Source organism: Octopus sinensis, linkage group LG11 (genome assembly GCF_006345805.1).
Source record: "Octopus sinensis linkage group LG11, ASM634580v1, whole genome shotgun sequence".
Lineage (NCBI taxonomy): Eukaryota > Metazoa > Mollusca > Cephalopoda > Octopoda > Octopodidae > Octopus > Octopus sinensis.
Window position 1 is genome coordinate 31,758,233 of NC_043007.1, and position 21,503 is coordinate 31,779,735.

At 38.7% G+C, this 21,503-nt stretch overlaps 1 protein-coding gene across 1 annotated transcript in view; it reads left to right on the forward strand.

The window, feature by feature from the left end:
* Nucleotides 1-11,531: 11,531 nt before the first annotated feature.
* LOC115217588 (neudesin-like) overlaps nt 11,532-21,503 on the forward strand; it is a 21,688-nt gene continuing 11,716 nt past the window's right edge. The window contains exons 1-2 of the mRNA XM_029787340.2: nt 11,532-11,916; nt 17,358-17,418. Coding sequence (XP_029643200.1) covers nt 11,770-11,916; nt 17,358-17,418 — 208 coding nt within the window. The 5' untranslated portion in view covers nt 11,532-11,769. The remainder of the gene's footprint in view (nt 11,917-17,357; nt 17,419-21,503) is intronic.

Here is a 21,503-nt window from a genome sequence, read left to right on the forward strand (position 1 = left end):
TGTGTGTTTGTGTGTATGTATACATATATATTTCAGTTTTTTATTTAAGCATAGTAATACTAATATCCTGAGTGTTGGTCATGTATGGAATTTTTGTCTGTAACCACTAACACACGTTGACATGCCTACAAAGTCAGAAAACAACACAGCTCCCATTAATTTTCGGAAACATTTTTTCATGCTCAGAGTTGCTGAAGCATGGAATAAACTGCCTGCGTCAGTTGTTGACTGCCATGACACTGCATCCTTTAAGGCCCTCATGCTTTCCGAAATCCGCCGAAACTACACCTGATTATATATGCACTTTAGATGAGTTGTAGTGCACCTGAGCACTGTACACAATTATTATTATTATTATTATTATTATTAAATTACAGTGATGTAAATACACCAATGCCAGTTCTCAAATGGTGTGCGAGAACACACACACACACACACATGGAACGGGCTTCACTTTACCATTATATTCCAGTACACAAAACATTTTAGCAGTCATCTAATCTCAGTTGCTAATCTCTAAATTATCATTCCTGGTTCAAAAGAGCAACTCTGCTACACAGTACAGAGTTTCTTATCTAAAACTATTCTGGTATTTCCCATTCTTTCCCAATTTAATTTTATATTAAATTATTGATATTTTTGCCACATTTCCTCACATGTTTTTTCTTTCGGGTATTTTCCTCTCACAACTTTTTTTCTTCAGTGTATTTCCTATTCGACTTTTCCCAGTCGTTATCTAAACAGCCTTAATTATCATTTTACTGTACTATCTACCGGTTCTTTTTCTTGGTATCCTCAATCAGAGCTGGCCTTTGACCACCACACAAGAACTGTCCAGTTTTTCTCTTTTGTACCGTTTATTTCATTTTTGTGAGATTCTTGATGTGAACTTTGTGTTTTCAAATGGATTTTGTCTTATTTGGCAGAATCATTATGCCAATAAGACATACATGAACTGGTTCTTTTTCATTTCTTTTATTATTATTATTATTATTATTATTATTATTATTATTTGTCAGCTAAGACAGCAAGCTGGCAGAATTGTTAGCATGCCAGAGAAAATGCTTAGCGGCATTTCACCCATACTCTTTTACTTGTTTCAGTCATTTTGACTGTGGCCATGCTGGAGCACCGTCTTTAGTCGAGCAAATCGATCCCAGGACTTATTATTTGTAAGCCTAGTACTTATTCTATCAATATCTTTTGCCGAACCACTAAGTTACAGGGACGTAAACACACCAGCATCGGTTGTCAAGCGATGTTGGGAGGACAAACACAGACACACAACATATACACACACATACATACATACATACATACATACATATATATATATATATTATATATATATATATATATATATATATTATATATATATATAATATATATATATATATATATATATATTATATATATATATACATATATATACATATATACGACGGGCTTCTTTCAGTTCCGTCTACCAAATCCACTCACAAGGCTTTGGTTGGCCCGAGGCTATAGTAGAAGACTCTTGCCCAAGATACCACGCAGTGGGATTGAACCTGGAACCATGTAGTTCATAAGCAAGCTACTTACCACACAGCCACTCCTACACCTATTGGTTAAATAATTGATGAATTAATAATAATTATTAAAGAAATAAAACAGAAACAGTGTTGGGTTTATCCTTTTCTACTGTAGGCACAAGGCCCGAAATTTGGGGAGAGAAGGCCAGTTGATTAGATCGACTCCAGAACGCAACTGGTACTTAATTTATCAACCCCGAAAGGCTGAAAGGCAAAGTCGACCTCAGCGGAATTTGAACTCAAAACGTATAGACAGACAAAATACCGCTAAGCATTTCACCTGGCGTGCTAACGTTTCTGCCAGATTGCCATCTTTGAGTGTTGTGTTTATTATTAACATAATGACCCTCCCAAAATGCAACAAAAAATGTTTTATTTATTTATCCTTCACTCTCATTTCTGTTAATTAGTTCTGTCTTCAGTTAATTATACCCTTATTAGTAGTTCATCCTTGAACTGTTACAGCTCTACGATGTGATGGTTCGTATGAAGAATTCTCTTTGATATTTCTCTGCTTCTTAGTCATATTGCAAGCATGTTGTATTTCCTTCCGCAATTCCATAAAACATTTTCAATTTTTGTTCAGAGCCACCCTGTTGTGTTATGTTTTCTGATCCCCACCCCTGCTGTTTTACCTCGGAACTCTTCCCTTATCTTTTCATGTTTACCTAAATCTATTCCTTTACATTTGTGATGTTACCCAGAAATTCTTCCCTGCACCTCATTATTCCTTACCAAACCACACTATTGTCTTAACATGCTCATATTTCTTTTTCATTATTATTATTTTTTTGTTTTTTATGTATTTCTCCATTTTTGCTGAAACCTAATATCTTTGTATTCGTTTTTAGCATTCTATACCTGAGCTGAGTTGGTGGCTGAAGCTAAACCCTGTATTTGATGGCACAAAAGACACAGGAATATTAAATAATATCCCAATCTCAGCTGCACACAATTTCAAGGAAGAGTTTTTAGTGCTTCAAAGCCTGTAATATAGGTCCAACTTCATATAAAGGATCCAGGTTGAATTTTTGGGGACATTTTTGTGGGGACTAAAAGAGTATTTTATATACCATCAAATATGATATATCGTTACTGGAAATCCTTCTCAAGGGTCTCATTTACATTTCTCCAAACAATAAAGATTTTTTTTTCTTTTAACTCCTGTTTTATTCTTTCCTTTTCAGGTTGAGTTTTCTAGACTGTCAAGACCGGTTACGAAAGCAAATTAAGAAACATGGTAAGTAGTATTTGAAAATGCTTAATTAAAAGCCATCAAAATCTGATTGTCATTTACTTAGCTCCTTTCACTCATATATTCTTATTGTAGTGAATATTAAATACATGTATTTATTTGGTAGTCTGTAGTTGATATAATTGTCTCTTTTCTAACTAATATTCTGCCTCAACGAATTCCATCTGACCCATGCAGGGGAAAAGTGGATGTTAAAACGATGATTACGATAATGACAATGACAATGAGGACTGTAAATTTAACGACGGTTCTGATAAGCACCACACTGGGTAACACTATCTGCACCATTTATTAGATCTCTGGTGCAATAGATAAGTAATGCAGGATTACAAATAGTTAAAAACTCAGTACAAAGGAACATATTGCAACAGGTGTATACATATACTCATCATCACCATCATCATCATCCTCATCATCATAAATTTAATGTCTACTTTTCTATGTTTGCATGGGTCATATGTACACACCATCATCATCAGATTGGGCCTGGTGCAGCCTTCCAGCGTGCCACCCTCATCGAACCATCCAACCCATGCCAACATGGACAACGGATGTTAAATGATGATAGTGATGATACATACATACATACACACATATATATATATATATATAATAAATATTAGGGAATAAATCCAAATTTACAGGGAAAAAATCAGATTTAGGATTAAATCGATTTTATAGTAAAATATTATAAAATATTATTCGAGACAAAACCACTATTTTGCAAAACAAACAAGGAAAGACTTAATCAATACATAAAATTTTAATAAATAGTCAAAAAAACCGCCACTACAATCGTTTCTTGTCTTGATCGACAATCTTCAGGTGGACTTCCAATAATTCAGTGTCAAATTATGAAGTCTTCATAATTTGACACTGAATTATTGGAAGTCCACCTGAAGATTGTCGATCAAGACAAGAAACGATTGTAGTGGCGGTTTTTTTGACTATTTATTAAAATTTTATGTATTGATTAAGTCTTTCCTTGTTTGTTTTGCAAAATAGTGGTATTGTCTCGAATAATATTTTATATATATATATATATATATATATATATATACTGCTAATATAGGATAAATTTTTTTTCCAGAAACAATTTCATCAATAAGTGGCAGCATATTAAAATACCTTTAAAGGTGAAAATTAAAAACAATTTATAAACAAGGGCAAAAGAAAAAATATTTCCATGCCAATATGCTGTGAACAGACTTTAAATCGTCAATCATCACATTACAATATACAACGAATGTATATTGTAATGCATTTGTACACCAACAGGAACCACTTTTTGGACAGTTATGGTCCCCGTTAGTGTGTTTTCATTCATGTGCATTAAATGCAATATTAGAGCGGTTTAGCTCTTATTTCTAGCAATATTGGTGTTTCCTAACACCCTAGTCGCATTTAGTGACATTTTTAATTCTCATTTTTGGTGAAACATTGTAATTTGGTGTCTATATTAACTTTATATACACACACATATGGGGCAGCTGATGGATAAATCACAATTATAAAGGGGAACGGTGCAAAAACCCTTGCATGTCCAGAAACACTAGTCAAAACCACCATAAGGCCATTGTAAGCACTCGCATTGTATCTCTTCACAATAAAGCTGTCAGCAAGCAACATGACATAAAATTCAAAACTTAGAAATAAAAGGTTAATTCCCTATTGCAATTTCGAAGTTAGGAATCTAAAGGTACCTTTCTTCTTTCAGGAGAATATTCCTGTAGATATACATAGACCCCAAAAAAACATACCTTGGGGCTTACATGTGTCCCGACCAGCAAGAAAAATGTGTCAACCTCTATCTACACATTCAAATTCTGAATTCCAGCTTTTCGTATTATACCCTTACCTGTTTGGCATTTCTTTATCTTCTGTCATTTGGATACTGAATAATTTTTCTTTTTGTTTTTTTCTTTTTTGTAGAGAAAGAATTAACGGCTCTTCAATATGAAAACATCAAAAGTATGGTGCTGGCAGCTATTTTCTTTGGAATCCTATGTATAATATATGCAATCATTCACATCAGATGACTGCTACCGGCAGAATATTCAATGTAAAGCTATACAAAATAAATACGTTTTATAAGAATTGGAATTTGTTTTTATTCAGAATATCAAATGAGCGTGACTTGTGTCTTTTATCTTTTACGTGTTCCAGCCATTGAACTGTGGCCATGCTGGGGCACCACCTTAAACAACACCCAGTGCCACTCTGTAAAGTGGTTGGTGTTAGGATGTGCGTCCAGCCGTAGAAACGAGGGTGCAAGGTGCTGCTCCCTGGCCTTGCCAAACTGTCCAACCCATGACAGCATGGAAGACAGATATTAAAATGATAATGTTGATGATGACAATGATGATGATGATGTTGCTTATTCTGTCAGCTTCTTTTGCTGAACTAGTAAGTTACAGGGGTCATAAACAAACCAACACTGTTAAGCAGTGGGGTAAACAAATATAGATATTAGCCATCTAATATATATACGTCTGGCACCTGTGCGGGTGGCACGTAAAAAGCACCCACTACACTCACGGAGTGGTTGGCGTTAGGAAGGGCATCAAGCTGTAGAAACACTGCCAGATTTGACTAGGCCTGATGAAGCCTTCTGGCTTCACAGACCCCAGTAGAACCGTCCAACCCATGCTAGCATGGAAAACGGACGCTAAACGATGATGACGTATGAATATATATATATATGTGTGTGTGTGTGTATATATATATATACGGTATATATATATATATATATATATATGTGTGCGTGTGTTGTTGGCACGTAAAAAGCACCCATTGCACTCACGTAGTGGTTGGCATTAGGAAGGGCATCCAGCCGTAGAAACATTGCCAGATCAGACTGGGCCTGGTGCAGCCTTCTGGCTTCCCAGACCCCAGTTGAACCGTCCAACCCATGCTAGCAGGGAAAGCGGACGCTAAATGATGATGATGATGATTTATTTATATATATATATAAATAAATAATTAAAAATAAGCAACAAGAATGACTTATTTTTTATTATAATCACCCCGCAAATTTTTATGGGTAACACCATACAAAATTCTGGTGCATCTAAATTAAGTATCATATTCATTTGAATCTAAATTGTTGCTGATATTATATATATATATATATATATATATATATACATACATATATGTACGTCCATATATATATGCATATATGGGTACAGGATGTCATAAAATGTAAACAACATGAAATACGAACTTCTTCTGTGAACAACGAAAGAAACAAATGGAAAACAAGTCAAGTAACATAAAGAACGACCCTTCATCAGTTGTTGGCTGTTTTTTTTTTACTTCGTATTTCAAGCAATTACAACAAGATGTGTCTTCAAGAAAACAGTTGCTCCTGCAAAGCAAAACAAAATTTGGGATTTGTGGAGGGTCAAAGTTGATACTAAAAACAAGACAGTGAAAACAAACAGTAAGGGCTACTAAGCCATAATGAGGTGAGGTGGCATCGCTGGAGGAACAAGTTTTGACAGGAAAAAAGATAGGTGAGGAGACAGACAAAGATTTTACGATCTGTGTGGCAGATTAAAAGGAAAGAAAGAAGCTCAAGGTAAGGAAAGAAAGATGGCCAATGGTCACGTGTGAGCAACAAGAAAGTAAAGGAAGAGTGAGAAAGAGAAGGACAGATAGAGAATGGTGAAGGGGAGAGGGAAAGAATTAGAAAAAGGATGAGAAAAAACGAAAGGGGAGATAAAAAGAATTAGAGAAAGGAAGGGAGAAGAGAACAGTAAGATAGAGTCACATCGGAATTAAGATAAACTTACTTGGAAATGGATGCGTGGCATTCAATCATATAATAATATAAATAATATATATACATACATATATGTATATACATATGCATATATAACAGGAAGCTTTACGGAAATAAACAAAAGACGAAGGCGTACAGGACATCATAAAATGTAAACAACATGAAATATAAAATAAGAAAACATGGAATATGAACTTATTTTTGTGAACAATGAGAGAAACAAATGGAAAACAAGACAAGCAACATAAAGAACGACCCTTCATCAGTTGTCGGTTGTTTATCTATTCCACGTTTCGAGCAATTACGACAAGATATGTCTTCGAGAAAACGGTTGCTCCCACAAAGCATACACATGCACACATACACACACACACATACATACATATGTATCTATCTATATATATATATATATATATATAGATAGATAGATAGATAGATAGATAGATAGATAGATAGATAGATAGATAGATAGATAGATAGATAAATAGATGTAAATGGACATAGTTTTTTTGTATGTAGGGTCTTCCATACTTTTTTTTACTTTTTTTACAAAAGTGAAAGGATTTCGTCCATTCTTTTCCACTGTCCAACTTCAACGGTTTTTAAATTGACAAGGAACACTGTACGCGAAGAATATCCAACACCAAACAATCTTAATCTCCATATTTAAACTGCGTTAAACTTTGGTAAGCTTACCTTTACCTATTCTGAGTTAATTGAAAGGTAATGTTCCCTTCCCTCTCTTCTATTTGTTCACCTCCCATTGCATGGTTTCACCTAAAGGATGCTTATTTACTCATCCATTATGATATTCCGACTGTTGTCTAATGTTTCCAATACGTTTTAGCATTGTCGTTCTAACCCTTTTTAAACAATCTCCCGTGATTCATCCCTTTAAATAATCAACCTTTAAACAAGAGGTTTGCTTCCACCTGCTAAAGCTTTATGTGTCTTCCAGAAAGATCCTCCCCAATTTAACTTTATGCGGCATTCACTGTTAGTTTATGTGCAGACTATGTGGAAAGACAGAATAAAGGGGCTTTTATTCGTTTATCTCTTCAAAAAAATAGCTCCCTTTGCTGTTAAATAAAATAAACTCACAGAGGGGAAGTTTCAACATCTTCCTTCAATTTCCTTCCACCATTTCTGTGGCTGTTTCTGACAAGAATTTTCGCTTTCGTGTAAAACAACTACATTTTGTAGTCATTATCCATAATCTTTTTCTACTTAATTTATTAACCCCGAAAGGATGAAAGGCAAAGTCGACCTCGGCGGAATTTGAACTCAGAACGTAAAGACAGACGAAATACCAATTTCTTTACTACCCACAAGGGGCTAAACACAGAGAGGACAAACAAGGACAGACAAAGGGATTAAGTCGATTATATCGACCCCAGTGCGTAACTGGTACTTAATTTATCGACCCCGAAAGGATGAGAGGCAAAGCCGACCATGGCGGAATTTGAACTTAGAACGTACAGACAGATGAAATACCGCTAAGCATTTCGTCCGGCGTGATAACGATTCTGCCAGCAGCTCTACTTTGCATCGCTTGCAAACTTATATGTTCTATGATCATTAAAGTGAAATGGCATCCACAATAGCTGGCTTTCAATTTGAATATCCGTTCCTAGGTCAATCGGAAACATAGATTGCCATGCTACGCATAAACCTTCTAGGAAGTTCGATTATTTGGTGAAAAAAATACCAAAGAACAGGGGCAATTGCTAGTTTTGAATAAAATAGTAATTTTCCCCTTTAAGAAAAAAAATCCCATGATTCAAAAAAAATCTCATAAAAATATAGGGAGAATTTCTATCTATCAGTCCATGGGACTTGTAATTTGTATATTATGACTAAGGGTAACAACAAACAAGATGAGGACAAATATCCGTCAAATGTAAATAATGTACATAATTCCTCATCTCTTAAATATAGAACTGTAATAGGAGTTCTTTTGTGGTAATTGCATGTCCAACCCTTGGCTCGTATGAGAGGGTGCTGAAAGTTTCTAGCTTTAAGGGTGTCGCGAAAGGCCTGGCTGGAGGCTCAACCATCCAAGTTCTTTTAAAGGGCTTAGAAAAACTGAAGGACTGCTGCAATAGAGGAAAATATCTCTCTATATATAAACGGCAAAATGTCTGCGTGCGTGTCCTTTATACAAATCCACAATTTTTCAGTTAGAGGGCTCGCACTTTCTATGGTCATTCAAAACCGTCCAAGGGTGGTCGTGCACACCTCTACATTTCCCCAGTCATCCCGCAAAGCCATTAAAAAATCAATAGAAGTGACTTTTTTGTGAATTTTCTATCCAAAACCTAATCAAAATGCCCGAAACTTGATACGCCGATTGAATGCCAGCTAGCTGTATGTGATTGGGCCGAGATTTGGACAGTACTCGCGTGTATGTGCGCACGCACGCATGCACTAACACTATGACCCGGCGTTGCCGGGTCATAGTGCTAGTGTGGAATAAAATCATAATTAACTAATCCTCTCGTATTTTCTTTTACCTAGAACCAGGAACTTTTCAGCATCCCCTTGTAAGGGCTGATTGAAAAAAGTGGATAAGGTTTCTTTAGCATCCCCAACACTAGTTCAACTGTTTGTGTATCTCTTTCTCCCCCTCCCACTACATTGCAACTGTTAGTCTTTCTCCATCCATTTGATGCATCCCTGTTTTAACAGAGATCTCCTTATTCCTTGTCCATGGATTAATTTGAAATGTGTTTTAATCTGTGCTCATGCCAAATGTGGTAAATATTAGTTGAGAAACAGTCGAAATCATTGTACATTTTGTGTGTGTGTGTGTGTAGGCACAAGCATGGGTGTCTTTAAGAAACTTGGTTCCCATCCATGTGGTTTTGGGTTCAGTCCCACTGAGTGGCACCTTGAACAAGTGTCTTCTATAGCTCCAGGCCAACCATGATCTTGTGAGTGGATTTGGCAGATGGAGTCTGAAAGAAGCCATTTGTGCACACACATACACACACACACACACACACACACACACATATATAGTGTGTGTGTGTGTTTGTATGTGTCCTTGTCTAGACATCATATGATGGTTGTAAAAAGGTAAAGATCCCCTTCGGTCATGAATGAATTTATTTACTGCCCACAAGGGGCTAAACATAGTGGGGACAAACAAGGACAGACAAAGGGATTAAGTCGATTATATTGACGCCAGTGGGAACCTGGTACTTTATTTAGCGACCCCGAAAGGATGAAAGGCAAAGTCGACCATGGCGGAATTTGAACTCAGAACGTAACGACAGACGAAATACGGCTACGCATTTCGCCCGGCGTCATGAATGACCATGGGGTTGCACCTAGAAAGTTCCTCTCCAAGGCACCAGTCCGGGGTCAAGGTTGTCTATGGAAGACCAGCAGTCGCCCATGCATATCAACTTCCTTTCTCCACCCCACCAATGTTATCCAAGGGAAAGGCAAAGGGATCGATACAACTTGGCACAAATGACATCACAACTCATTTCTACAGATGAGGGAACTGGAGCAACATGAAATAAAGTGTCTTGCTCAACAACACAGCACATAGCCTTGTCCAGGAATTGAACTCACTACTTCATGATTGTGAGCCTGATGCCCTAACCACTGTACCATGTGCATTTATAACCATGATGGATATAAATGAGCAAATCAAGAGAACATCTATGATCATTCTGGTCGTATAATTTTGCCACTGTTAATCTCAGTTGGCCAGCCAGAGTGAGGAACAAAATATGTCCTGATTGAAATCTTGAAAACCACTTTTGGCTCACATATTCCCTAATAGAATCCTCTCCAGGGACAGCACATATCTTCCTGCAGAGTTCTGCCATTTTCTTTTTAATTTTTGAAACAAAAAAGCACAACAAGGTGTCAACAATATTCATTTTGGTTCTCCATTTTCAGGCTGATCCCAAGCACCCAACATGCAGTTTGTTTCCTTGCAAGTTCATCTCACACAATACTGAAGTGTCAAGTATCTGTTGAGTGTACAAGTGTCTATTGAGACATGTGCAGGGGACAGACTGAAGTTAGCTAATTATTAGAATGCTTGAACTTCAGTTTTGACAGACATACCAGCTTTTTTTGGTCAACTGACAATATATATGTATACATATATATTATTCAAAGGAATTCCAAGTCTGCTTTTTATGTTTTATTTATATTCTTTATAATATTAATGTAGAATATAGAATATATAGTATAAATACACTGAGATGCTGCACAAAGTTTTGTCAGTGAAGAGGTTGCGGTCTCAAAGCGACGGAAATATTTTGAAAAATTAAATTTAAATGTTGAAGTGAATCTAACGGTTTTTGTGGGTTTCTTAAATGGCTTATAAACACCTTCCACGCTGCAATTGTTTTCATTCCAGCACACGATTTCAGATCAGGTCACTTGCTATGCAAGTACACATTCGTAACCCCAGTGTAAATTGTATATATAGTAAAATGAAATGAGTATTGATTGTCTTATTGAATAGATGAAATATTGAATATCAAATATTAAGGGACTAGTATACTTTCTTGCATTTAAGCAGTCTTCAAGGTCCCAGGTTGTGACAGGAGTGTTTCAACAATCTATCTATATATATATATATATATGTAGATATGCATAGGGCCATACAAACATACACATGTCATACATTTAAATATATATATATGAATATATATGACACATACATACATACACATACTCACACACACACACACACCACACACACACACACACACACACACACACACACACACATACATACATACATTTAGTGAAGATGAAGCCCAGTGAGAGACAGAAAGGCAGAGAGACAGACAGAGTGAGAGAGGCTAAATTCTTGAGGAAAATATGCGTGTGTGTGTGTGTCTGTGTGTACACAGCTCATCTCAGATTCTTGACGAATAAGCACTCACTGTGTATTCTGGGATATTTGCTGTTTATTCAAACCGTTTCTGTGTGTCTATTTGATTAGTGTGATTACTGGTTAAATATTGTTTTATTTGATTAAACTCTTCACGTAACGAATGCGTTTTAAGTAGCTAATACCAGTCCAAGAGCTGTTACCTTTCCACTAATGTCATTGGCTACCGCATTCATTCCAACCATTATTCTTCGACTCTGAGCAACACAAGATATTCTTACATATAACCATGACAACGACGATAATCTTCCTGTTTTTATCTGTTGTTGCGACTGAGAAAATCCCAATACCATACAACATAATTAGAGACTTTAAAGGAATTGTACCAGTGAAGATATTTACGGCAAACGAACTCAAAGACTATGGAGGGGCTGATGTGAGTACAAAGTCTTCTGCAATTTTCAATTATACTTGCCATTTATTTAAAAAAACTGAGCTTAAGCAGTGTTTCTCAACTGGAGTCCACATAACCTTTGGTGGTGGGGGTCTTTATAAGATTTGGTCATTGGTTATATTTCTATAGTACAAAAAATATTTTAATGGGTTTGTTTATATGACTAATAATGGTATTTAATTATGAAAGTACAATAGGATTCTTAAATACCGAATGGTTATGGGGGTGCACCTGGGAAAAATAGGGATGAAAGGGGTCCATAGGGAAAGAGAACCACTCTGCTAAATCAACATCATTATCTTCATCATTTAACTCTGTGTGTGTGTGTCTGCATGTGTGTGTGTTTGTGTCTGCGTGTCTGTCTATGTATGCATGTGTGCGTGTGTCTGTGTTTGTGTGTGTGTCTGCATGTATGTGTCTGTGTGTCTGTCTATGTATGCATGTGTGTGTGTGTATTTGTGTGTGTGTTTGTGTCTGCATGTGTATGTCTGAGTGTCTGTCTATGTGTGCGTGTGTGTGTTTTGTGTGTGCGTGTGTGTTTGTGTCTGTGTTTGTGTGTGTGTCTGCATGTGTGTGTTTGAGTGTCTGTCTATGTATGCATGTATGTGTGTGTGTGTGTGTGCGCTTGTCCCCGCCTCCCACTTCCCACTGCTTGACAACCAGTGTTGGTTTGTTTATGTCCTGATATCTTAGTAGTCCATCAAGAGAGACTGATGGAATAAGTACCTTCGTGGTGGTGCTCCAGCATGGCCACAGCTAAATAACTGAAACAAAAAAATGATAAAAGATGAAAATAAATGAAGAAGAAAGACATGACATGTTTCCATGGTTATATTTCAGATTATCCTGTTAAATGGAATTTCTAAACAGATTTCACTTGTTTGCTTGTTTAACATCTGTTTTTCCATGCTGGCATGGGTTAGATGGAGATGTCTGAGGCAGGAGTTTACTGCTGAATGCTCTTCTTTCCATCAATCATTACCTGTTTCCCTTTGTAAGTCTTCTTTTATGTCACAAGGTCTTCGAAAGCACAAAGCAACCCAACATATTGTTACAAAAATAATGGAAACATTGTTATTGTCTCTCTCAAGCAAAGCTGAAGGATGTCAACACACACACACACACACGTATCTTTGAATTTTTCCTGCCCAGGTGAGGAACATATAAGCCATGAACTGGGAAACCGGCCCCTATGTGTTGGCATGACTAGAGAAGAAAACTCTAGCTTCCCCTTTTTTAAGGTTACTCATCTGTACCAGCTGAGGGGACTGGAGCAATGTGAAATGAAGTGTTTGGCTCAATAACACAATTCATCGCCCGGTCCAGGAATTGAAACCACAATCTTGTGACTGTGAGTGCAACACTCTAGATCAGTGGTTCCCAACCTTTTCACTACCAAAGACTCATCATCATCGTTTAATGTCCGTTTTCCGCACTGGCACAGGTTGGACCGTTCGACCGGGGTCTGGGAAGCCAGGAGGCTGTACCAGGCTCCAGTCTGATCTGGCAGTGTTTCTACAGCTGGATGCCCTTCCTAACGCCAACCACTCCACGAGTGTAGTGGGTGCTTTTTACGTGCCACCGGCACAGGTGTCAGGGGAGTCTGGCATCGGCCATGATCGGTTGGTGCTTTTAACGTGCCACCGGCACGGAAGCCAGTCAAGGCGGCGCTGGCATCGTCCACGTTCGGATGATGCTTTTTATGTGCCACCGGCACAGAAGCCAGTCGAGGTGGCGCTGGCATCGGCCACGTTTGGATGGTGCTTTTTATGTGCCATCGGCACAGGTGTCACAACTACTATTTCCATTGATATTTATTTCGATGCTCATGTACTTGACTCAACAGGTCTCCTCAAGCACAGCGGGATGTTCTGGAGTCCAAGGTACTTTGAATGGGCAGGGGCTATGCGGGACTGGTGCAGGAAGCAGCCCGGGTCTTTACAGTCACAGCATATCTCCAGAGATCTCGGTCCTTCATCATTGCCTCCGTGAGGCCCAACGCTCTGAGATCATGCTTGACTACCTCATCCCATGTCTTCCTGGGTCTACCTCTCCCCCTGATTCCTTCAACTGTTTGGGAGCAGCACTTCTTCACACATCTCTCCTCATCCATCCGCAGTACATAACCATACCATCGCAAGCATTGCTCTTGCACACCACATCTGATGCTTCTTATGTCCAGCATTTCTCTCAGGGTGCTTACCCTCTGTCGTGCGCGCACACTGACATTACACATCCAGCGGATCATGCTAGCTTAATTTTTTTCAAGTCTACGCATGTCCTCTGCAGTCACCGCCCATGTTTCACTACCGTGAAGCATGGCAGTTCGCACACATGCATCATACAATCTACCTTTCACTCTGAGTGAGAGACCCTTTGTCGCCAGTAGGGGTAGGAGCTTTCTAAACTTTGCCCAGGCTATTCGTATTCTTGTGGTGACACTCTCTGAGCATCCACCTACACTACTAACTTGGTCACCCAGGTAGCGGAAACTATCAACTACTTCTAGTTTCTCCCCCTGGAGTGTGATGGAATCTGTTTTCTGAGTATCTGTGGTGTCTATTGTCGCTGTGCATCTGCCGCACATGAAAGCTATCTTATCAGTTAATTTCCCTTTGATGTTGCTGCACCTCTTATGCGTCCATAGCTTACACTGGGTACATCTAATGGAGTTTCTACCTACACCTTTCCTACAGATCGAGCAGGGCCACCTGCCCGAGGGGGTGTGTGCTGAGTTTGCCTTTCTGCTTACTATAACTTTGGTCTTTGCTACATTTACTCTAAGGCCCTTTGATTCTAACCCTTGCTTCCACACCCGAAATTTCTTTTCTAGTTCCGGTAGTGATTCTGCTATGAGAGCCAGGTTATCAGCATAGAGGAGCTCCCAGGGGCAACCTGTTTTGAATTCCTCTGTTATTGCCTGGAGGACTATGATGAATAAAAGGGGACTGAGGGCTGAGCCTTGGTGTACACCTACTTCTACCCGGAATTCTTCACTATATTCGTTGCCAATTCTAACCTTGCTGACAGCCTCTCTGTATAGGGCCTGTACAGCCCTTATTAGCCATTCGTCAATCTCCAGTTTCCGCATCGACCACCAGATAAGGGATCGAGGGACCCTGTCAAAGGCTTTCTCCAAGTCCACAAAAGCTATGTAGAGGGGTTTATCTTTAGCTAGGTGCTTCTGCAGTTGTCGGACCAGGAATATAGCATCAGTGGTGCTTCTACCTGGTACAAAACCGAACTACATCTCATCTAAGCAAATTCTCTCCCTAATGAGATGGGTTATGACCCTCTCTGAGACCTTCATCACCTGATCCAACAGTTTAATACCCCTGTAGTTATTTCTATCTAGAGCATCACCCTTACCCTTGTAGCAGTTGACTATGGTGCTGCTACGCCAGTCATTGGGTATGACTCCATTATGAACTACCTGGTTTACAATGCGGGTGACTAGGTCATAGCCCACATAACCAGCTGTTTTAAGCATTTCAGCTGAGATTCCTGATGGGCCGGGGGCTTTACCTGGTTTCATACCCTTAATTGCCTTAACTACAAGGGAGCTGTCTATTCGGATAGCTGGTCCCTCTACTGGGTCAACATTTGGCAGGCTCTCCTCCTCCCATTCATTCTCCACATTCAGCAGTCTTTCATAATGGCTTCTCCAAGCCTCTTTCTTTTCACCACTTTTATTTAAATGAGTTTTGCCACAGACCCCAGGATATTGAAAGGTCCGTCAGCTTAACATGTTCATGGATCCCCAGTATTACCTTTTGTGACCAGTAGGGATCCACAGACCACCAGGGGTCTGCAGACAACAGGTTGAGAACCACTGCTCTAGGTACTTGGCTGCATGTCTTTTGCGTTTGAAGAATTAAATTTGTTCCAGAAATTAGTTTTTCATATGTAACTCAATGAATTTCTTGTGTATTGAAAAAATGTATTCCAACATGCTACTGCAGGCAGTGGTGGTGGCGGCGGTGGTGGAGGTGGTGGCGGGCGTGGTAGTAGTGGTGGTGGTGGCAGTGGTGGTGGTGGTGGTTCTGATACGTGAAATCCAGCTCGGTTCCCCCCCGGTTTAAAATATGTGACAGAAAGGAATTTGCTCTCCGACATGACTGAATCACATGTCAAAAAAGTGATGGCATCACAAGAAAGAAGTGCCAAGTTAATTCCAGACACATAAGAACTGAATCAAAAAGAAAAAGGGGGGAGAAAACAAAACAGCCGACAGCAAAATTGGTCGAAACACTGCCATGAACCAATGTCATACAACCAGGAACAAGATGAATATTGAACTTTGATAAACACATTTAATAAAACAATATAAATTCCTACATAAGGGAGTGCTATCGAACTATCTTTTGAAGTAAACAGCAATTCAGGGTGTAAGGCTTTTATACAAAAACACGATCCATAATAAACTGATTTCATTTAACCCTTTTGATGCCAAACAACCTCCTAAGCCGCCCCCGGTTCTATGACACAGACATCATGGTTTCAGATATATATTTCTTATGTGGTTTTGTATTGCTTATGTATCATATACATACAGGTTATATTCCAGATACACGCGTCAGTTTTTTCTAAATTTAAATAAAATATATAGGCGCAGGAGTGGCTGTGTGGTAAGAAGCTTGCTTACCAACCACATGATTCCGGGTTCATTCCCACTGCATGGCATCTTGGGCAAGTGTCTTCTACTATAGCCTCGGGCCGACCAAAGCCTTGTGAGAGGATTTGGTAAGTGGAAACTGAAAGAAGCCCGTCGTATATATGTATATATATATATATGTATGTGTGTGTCTGTGTTTGTCCCACCAACATCGCTTGACAACCGATGGTGGTGCGTTTACGTCTGCATAACTTAGCGGTTTGGCAAAAGAGACCGATAGAATAAGTATTAGGCTTCAAAAGAATAAGTCCTGGGGTCGATTTATTTGACTAAAAGCGGTGCTCCAGCATGACCGCAGACAAATGACTGAAACAAGTAAAAGAGAATATATATATATAAAATTACTGGATAATCCTAGATCCCGGATTTCTGGCTTTGCATTTAGCAATGCTTTGCTAGTTTCATCTTGTCTCTTCGTTTTCTCTTCGTGTTTTTAGAGTCAGATCATGACTGCTATTTTCAGCATGGTGGTATCTCATAGATACCCTAATTTATAATTTTATATATATATATATATTATATATACAATGTGCTTCTTTCCATTTCCATCTATGAAATCCACTCACAAGGCTTTGGTCAACCCAAGGCTTTGATAAAAGACACTTGCCCAAGGTGCCACACAGTGGGACTGAACCTGGAACCATGTGGTTGGGGTGCGACCTTCTTAGCACATATCTACATTTATACAAGTAATATCGTTATTATTTATGTCAGTAAACTGTATTTGACAAATTCCACCTTATTCCAGCCCACCAAACCCATTTATTTGGCCTTAAAAGGAGTCGTCTTTGATGTATCCACTCGCAGAGGTAAGAATTTGATAGAAATAACATTTTCTTTCGTGGCAGGTTGGGATAATCACAACTGAGTTGGACGAAATGTGTGGCTATATTTTCTCTTGGCACTACATTCTCTGAGTCAAAATCCCTCCTAGGTCATCTTTACCTTATCATCCTCATCATCATCATCATCATTGCCATTATCATCATTTAACATTCATTTTCCATGCTGGCATAGATAGGACAGTTTGGCAGCATTCGATGAACCAGCGGGCTGTATTAAGCTCCAGTGTCTGCTTTGGGAATGGTTTCTACAGCTGGGTGCCCTTCCTGACACCAACCACTTTACAAAGTGTACTGGGTACTTTTTTCATGCCACCAGCACTAGTGAGGTCACCAAAAAGATTTGCAAGACAGGAAAAGAACAATAGAAATCCCCAATCAATTGAGTGGGGTAGAGGAGTATTTAGGAAGGGTAGGTGGCTTTATGCCTAAGTGTTGGGAGCCTAAAATACAGTAGAAAGACAAGTGCAGATGTCTTGCTATAGAGGAGACACATTCTATAAGGATGGGAGAGAGTAACTAGGAAGAAGAAAGATAGTAATAATGGGGAGTTTGTAGCCAGCACTCCCTCCAATTATCAAATCTTGAATGGTCTCACACTAAAAGGAGGGAAGGGCCCTCAGGACTAAATAAAGCCCTATGGTGGCATGAGTCATCCTATATGAGCGTCCAATAACACTATACTTGTTCCATGTCCTCGTGTTGTTGTGTTTTCTCTTTGTTCGTGTTTGGATTAACTATATATATATATATATATAATATATATATATATATATATATATATATATGTATGGTATGTATATATATATATATATATATATATATATATATATATATTATATACATAGTTGGAATTTACCAAAAAAATCAAAACAAAAGAGGAAGACGTGTGTGTAAACAACAAACAGAGGTATTAGTTTAACGCTCAGGAAGTGAGAAAGTCTTTTACGTTTCAAGCCAACGCTCTTCAACAGAAAGGAACACAAAAATAAGCAGAGAAAGAAAATAAAATAAATATATATTAATGTGTGTATGTGATCAACGTAGATAAAAGGCCGATATAGTTATACCCGGAAAGCTTTTGATCCTGAATTCACTTGAGAACTAAACAACAACACAGTTGTCTTGAGGTCCCCCCCCAATCACCTTTTCCTGCCTAAAACTCATATACGTCTGCTAGCATCATCCATATCTTATTTAAGCTCTTCTTCCACAACTTAACCCACAAAAAAAAAAAAAAATCCCCATTCGATTATCTTTTGTCTTGCCTACAACATAAAGAGTGAGTGACTCACTTTTAATCTCTGACCGTTTGTCTTAGGTACAATCTAGGAACTTTACAGATGATAAATAGACCTTGTCAAAATATGTCAAAACGTGTCAACTACATTCATAAAGCATTAAAATATATATTAATATGTTAATACTACATTATCGTATTAAACACAATGACTTCAGGTCATTTACCTTTGTTTTAGCATAAACAGTACCATAATTTAATGTGTGCGCTGAAGCATCAGCAGGTTTCATTTGCAGGAAAATATCAGCTTTTAGAATATTCTGTTGAAATTCTCAGGGTTTCTTACAATCCTCAAGGCGGTGAGCTGGCAGAGTCCTTAGCACGCCGGGTGAAATGCTTAGTGGTATTTCGTCCGCCGCTACGTTCTGAGTTCAAATTCCGCCGAGGTCGACTTTGCCTTTCATCCTTTCGGGGTGGATAAATTAAGTACCAGTTACACACTGGGGTCGATATAATCGACTTAATCCATTTGTCTGTCCTTGTTTGTCCCCTCTATGTTTAGCCTCTTGTGGATAGTAAAGAAATAGGTATTTTGTCTGTCTTTACATTCTGAGTTCAAATTCCACCGAGGTTGACTTTGCCTTTCATCCTTTCGGGGTCGATAAATTAAATACCAGTTATGCACTGGCGTCGATGTAATCGACTTAATCTGTTTGTCTGTCCTTGTTTGTCCCCTCTATGTTTAGCTCTTTGTGACCAAAAAGTCCATCAGACCTGGCTGACAGCATTTCTGTCCCTATAGAATTTATCTCAAACAACTTGCAACACCCCACTCTCTGAAAGCACTTCCAGGCCACGGATTTCAGGAAATTATCTGTAGGTTCTGACCCAAAAGCCCTCTGGAATAGACCAACCTGTTTGATTTTCATTATGCCCCAGAGTTTCCCCAAGAATGCTGTTGTTTGTATTAATCCTTCATAGAACTTCCACCTATTACGATGCCCAACTAGTAAAGGACTGTGAACACTTGGCAACAATCTAGATGCCAAATGCTCTGCCCCGGTCTTTGCTTGATTCAGGACCGTAGCTTCCACATCTGTTTGCCGTCAAGCAAGCTGACTTATTTGGTTAGGAAAGATTGCCACGAAATTCACCTCTCTGCACCTGTGGGCCATATTTTGACGACCACATCTGCTTGCCGTCAAGCAATTGCTAACTTATTTGGTTAGGAAAGATTGCCACGACATTCGCCTCTCTGCACCTGTTGTCCCAACTTCCTCTTTCTGTCTCCATTATCTTCGCCTTCTCTCTTTTCCTGCTCTTTTTTCTTTGTTTTTTTTCTCTTTTTCTTTTCTTTTGTTTTCTTTTTCTTCTCAAGTGTTGCTTCTTTTTTTTTGTTTTGTTTTGCTTAACATACACCACGTTAAGTGTCGGTTTAGCCTAAATCAAATAATAAGATTTTGTGGGATATAATCCGACCAAAGCGAAGAAAAATAATCTTTTGATTTTTATCGCAGTAGTTTCTTTATTCAACACCGTTTCAGCGACTGGATTTGGACAAACGATTTAAGAAATGGACGCATCTTAAACAAAACATTTCAAGCGAAGTTTGTCGTCCAGATTTTATCCCCAAAACTGACCTAGTGACGAGGAATTGACAACGCTGCTGATCTTTCAGTCGTATCACTTGTGAAACATTTGAAACCAAACAGCTGACAAAAAAAACAAACTGTCCTTCTCCCCCAAATTTAAATAAAACTAAAGTTTGTTTATAATAACTGACAAAATAAAATAAAAATGAAAGATAGACGAGTACAAACATACTTTAAAATGTGTTTGTAAACAGAACAAATCCGGTACATTTAAACTCTTTTTCAATATAAACAGACGACACACATATACACACAAATAGAAGACAACAAAAACCCTAGCTGAAATGGGGTTCCTCCGAAGGACTTCTGGAGTAACATTACTCAACAGGGTGCATAGCTCGGACATCAGGACTCCATCCAGGTCAAGCTGCTACCTCTACGAATTGGGAGATCACAGTTCCGGTACTACGGATATGGGAATAGAATGTCGCAAGAAATAATCGCAAGATGGGATTTTCAAGTTGAACCAACCGGCAGGAAACCTAAGGGTAGGCAAAGTACGAGATGGTTGGATGATATCCATAGTCTTAATTGGTTATGGTTTGGAAATCCAGCCAGAAAGTGTAATGACAATTATTTCTGATACAACCCTATAGAAGAGGTGCCTAAGAACTCCACTCCCACGACCCACCCAGGAATTGTGGGCAAAGAAGGTGGATGGGTGGATGGATGGATGGATGGATGGATGGATGGCAACAGGGTCCAAGAAAACTGGTGGTCTTCTGTGCTGGTAAGAATTATACTGTGAACTTCATGCGTTTTGATAAGTCTAGGGTATATCGTGGGGAGAAGTGAAATTTGATGTTTTGGAGGCTGTCCCTTCGTCTGGCAAAGATAATATAAAGCGGGATTTTATGCGTGTGTAGTTAAGAAGCACGTTTTGACACAACGTGGTGTCAGGTTCAATACCACTGCATGGCACTATGGGCAAGTTTTCTACTATGGTCCTGGACTGACCATTGCTTTGTGAATTTGGTAGATGAAAATTGTGTGGAAGCCCACCGTTATATAAATATAAATGTGTGTGCATGTGAACCCTACCCTCGCTTCACAACTGATGTTGGTTTGTTTATGTTCCTGTGACGTAGCGGTTCGCAAAACGAACTGATAGAATAAGTAACAGACTTTTAAAATTAAATTAAAAGAACTGGAGTTGATTT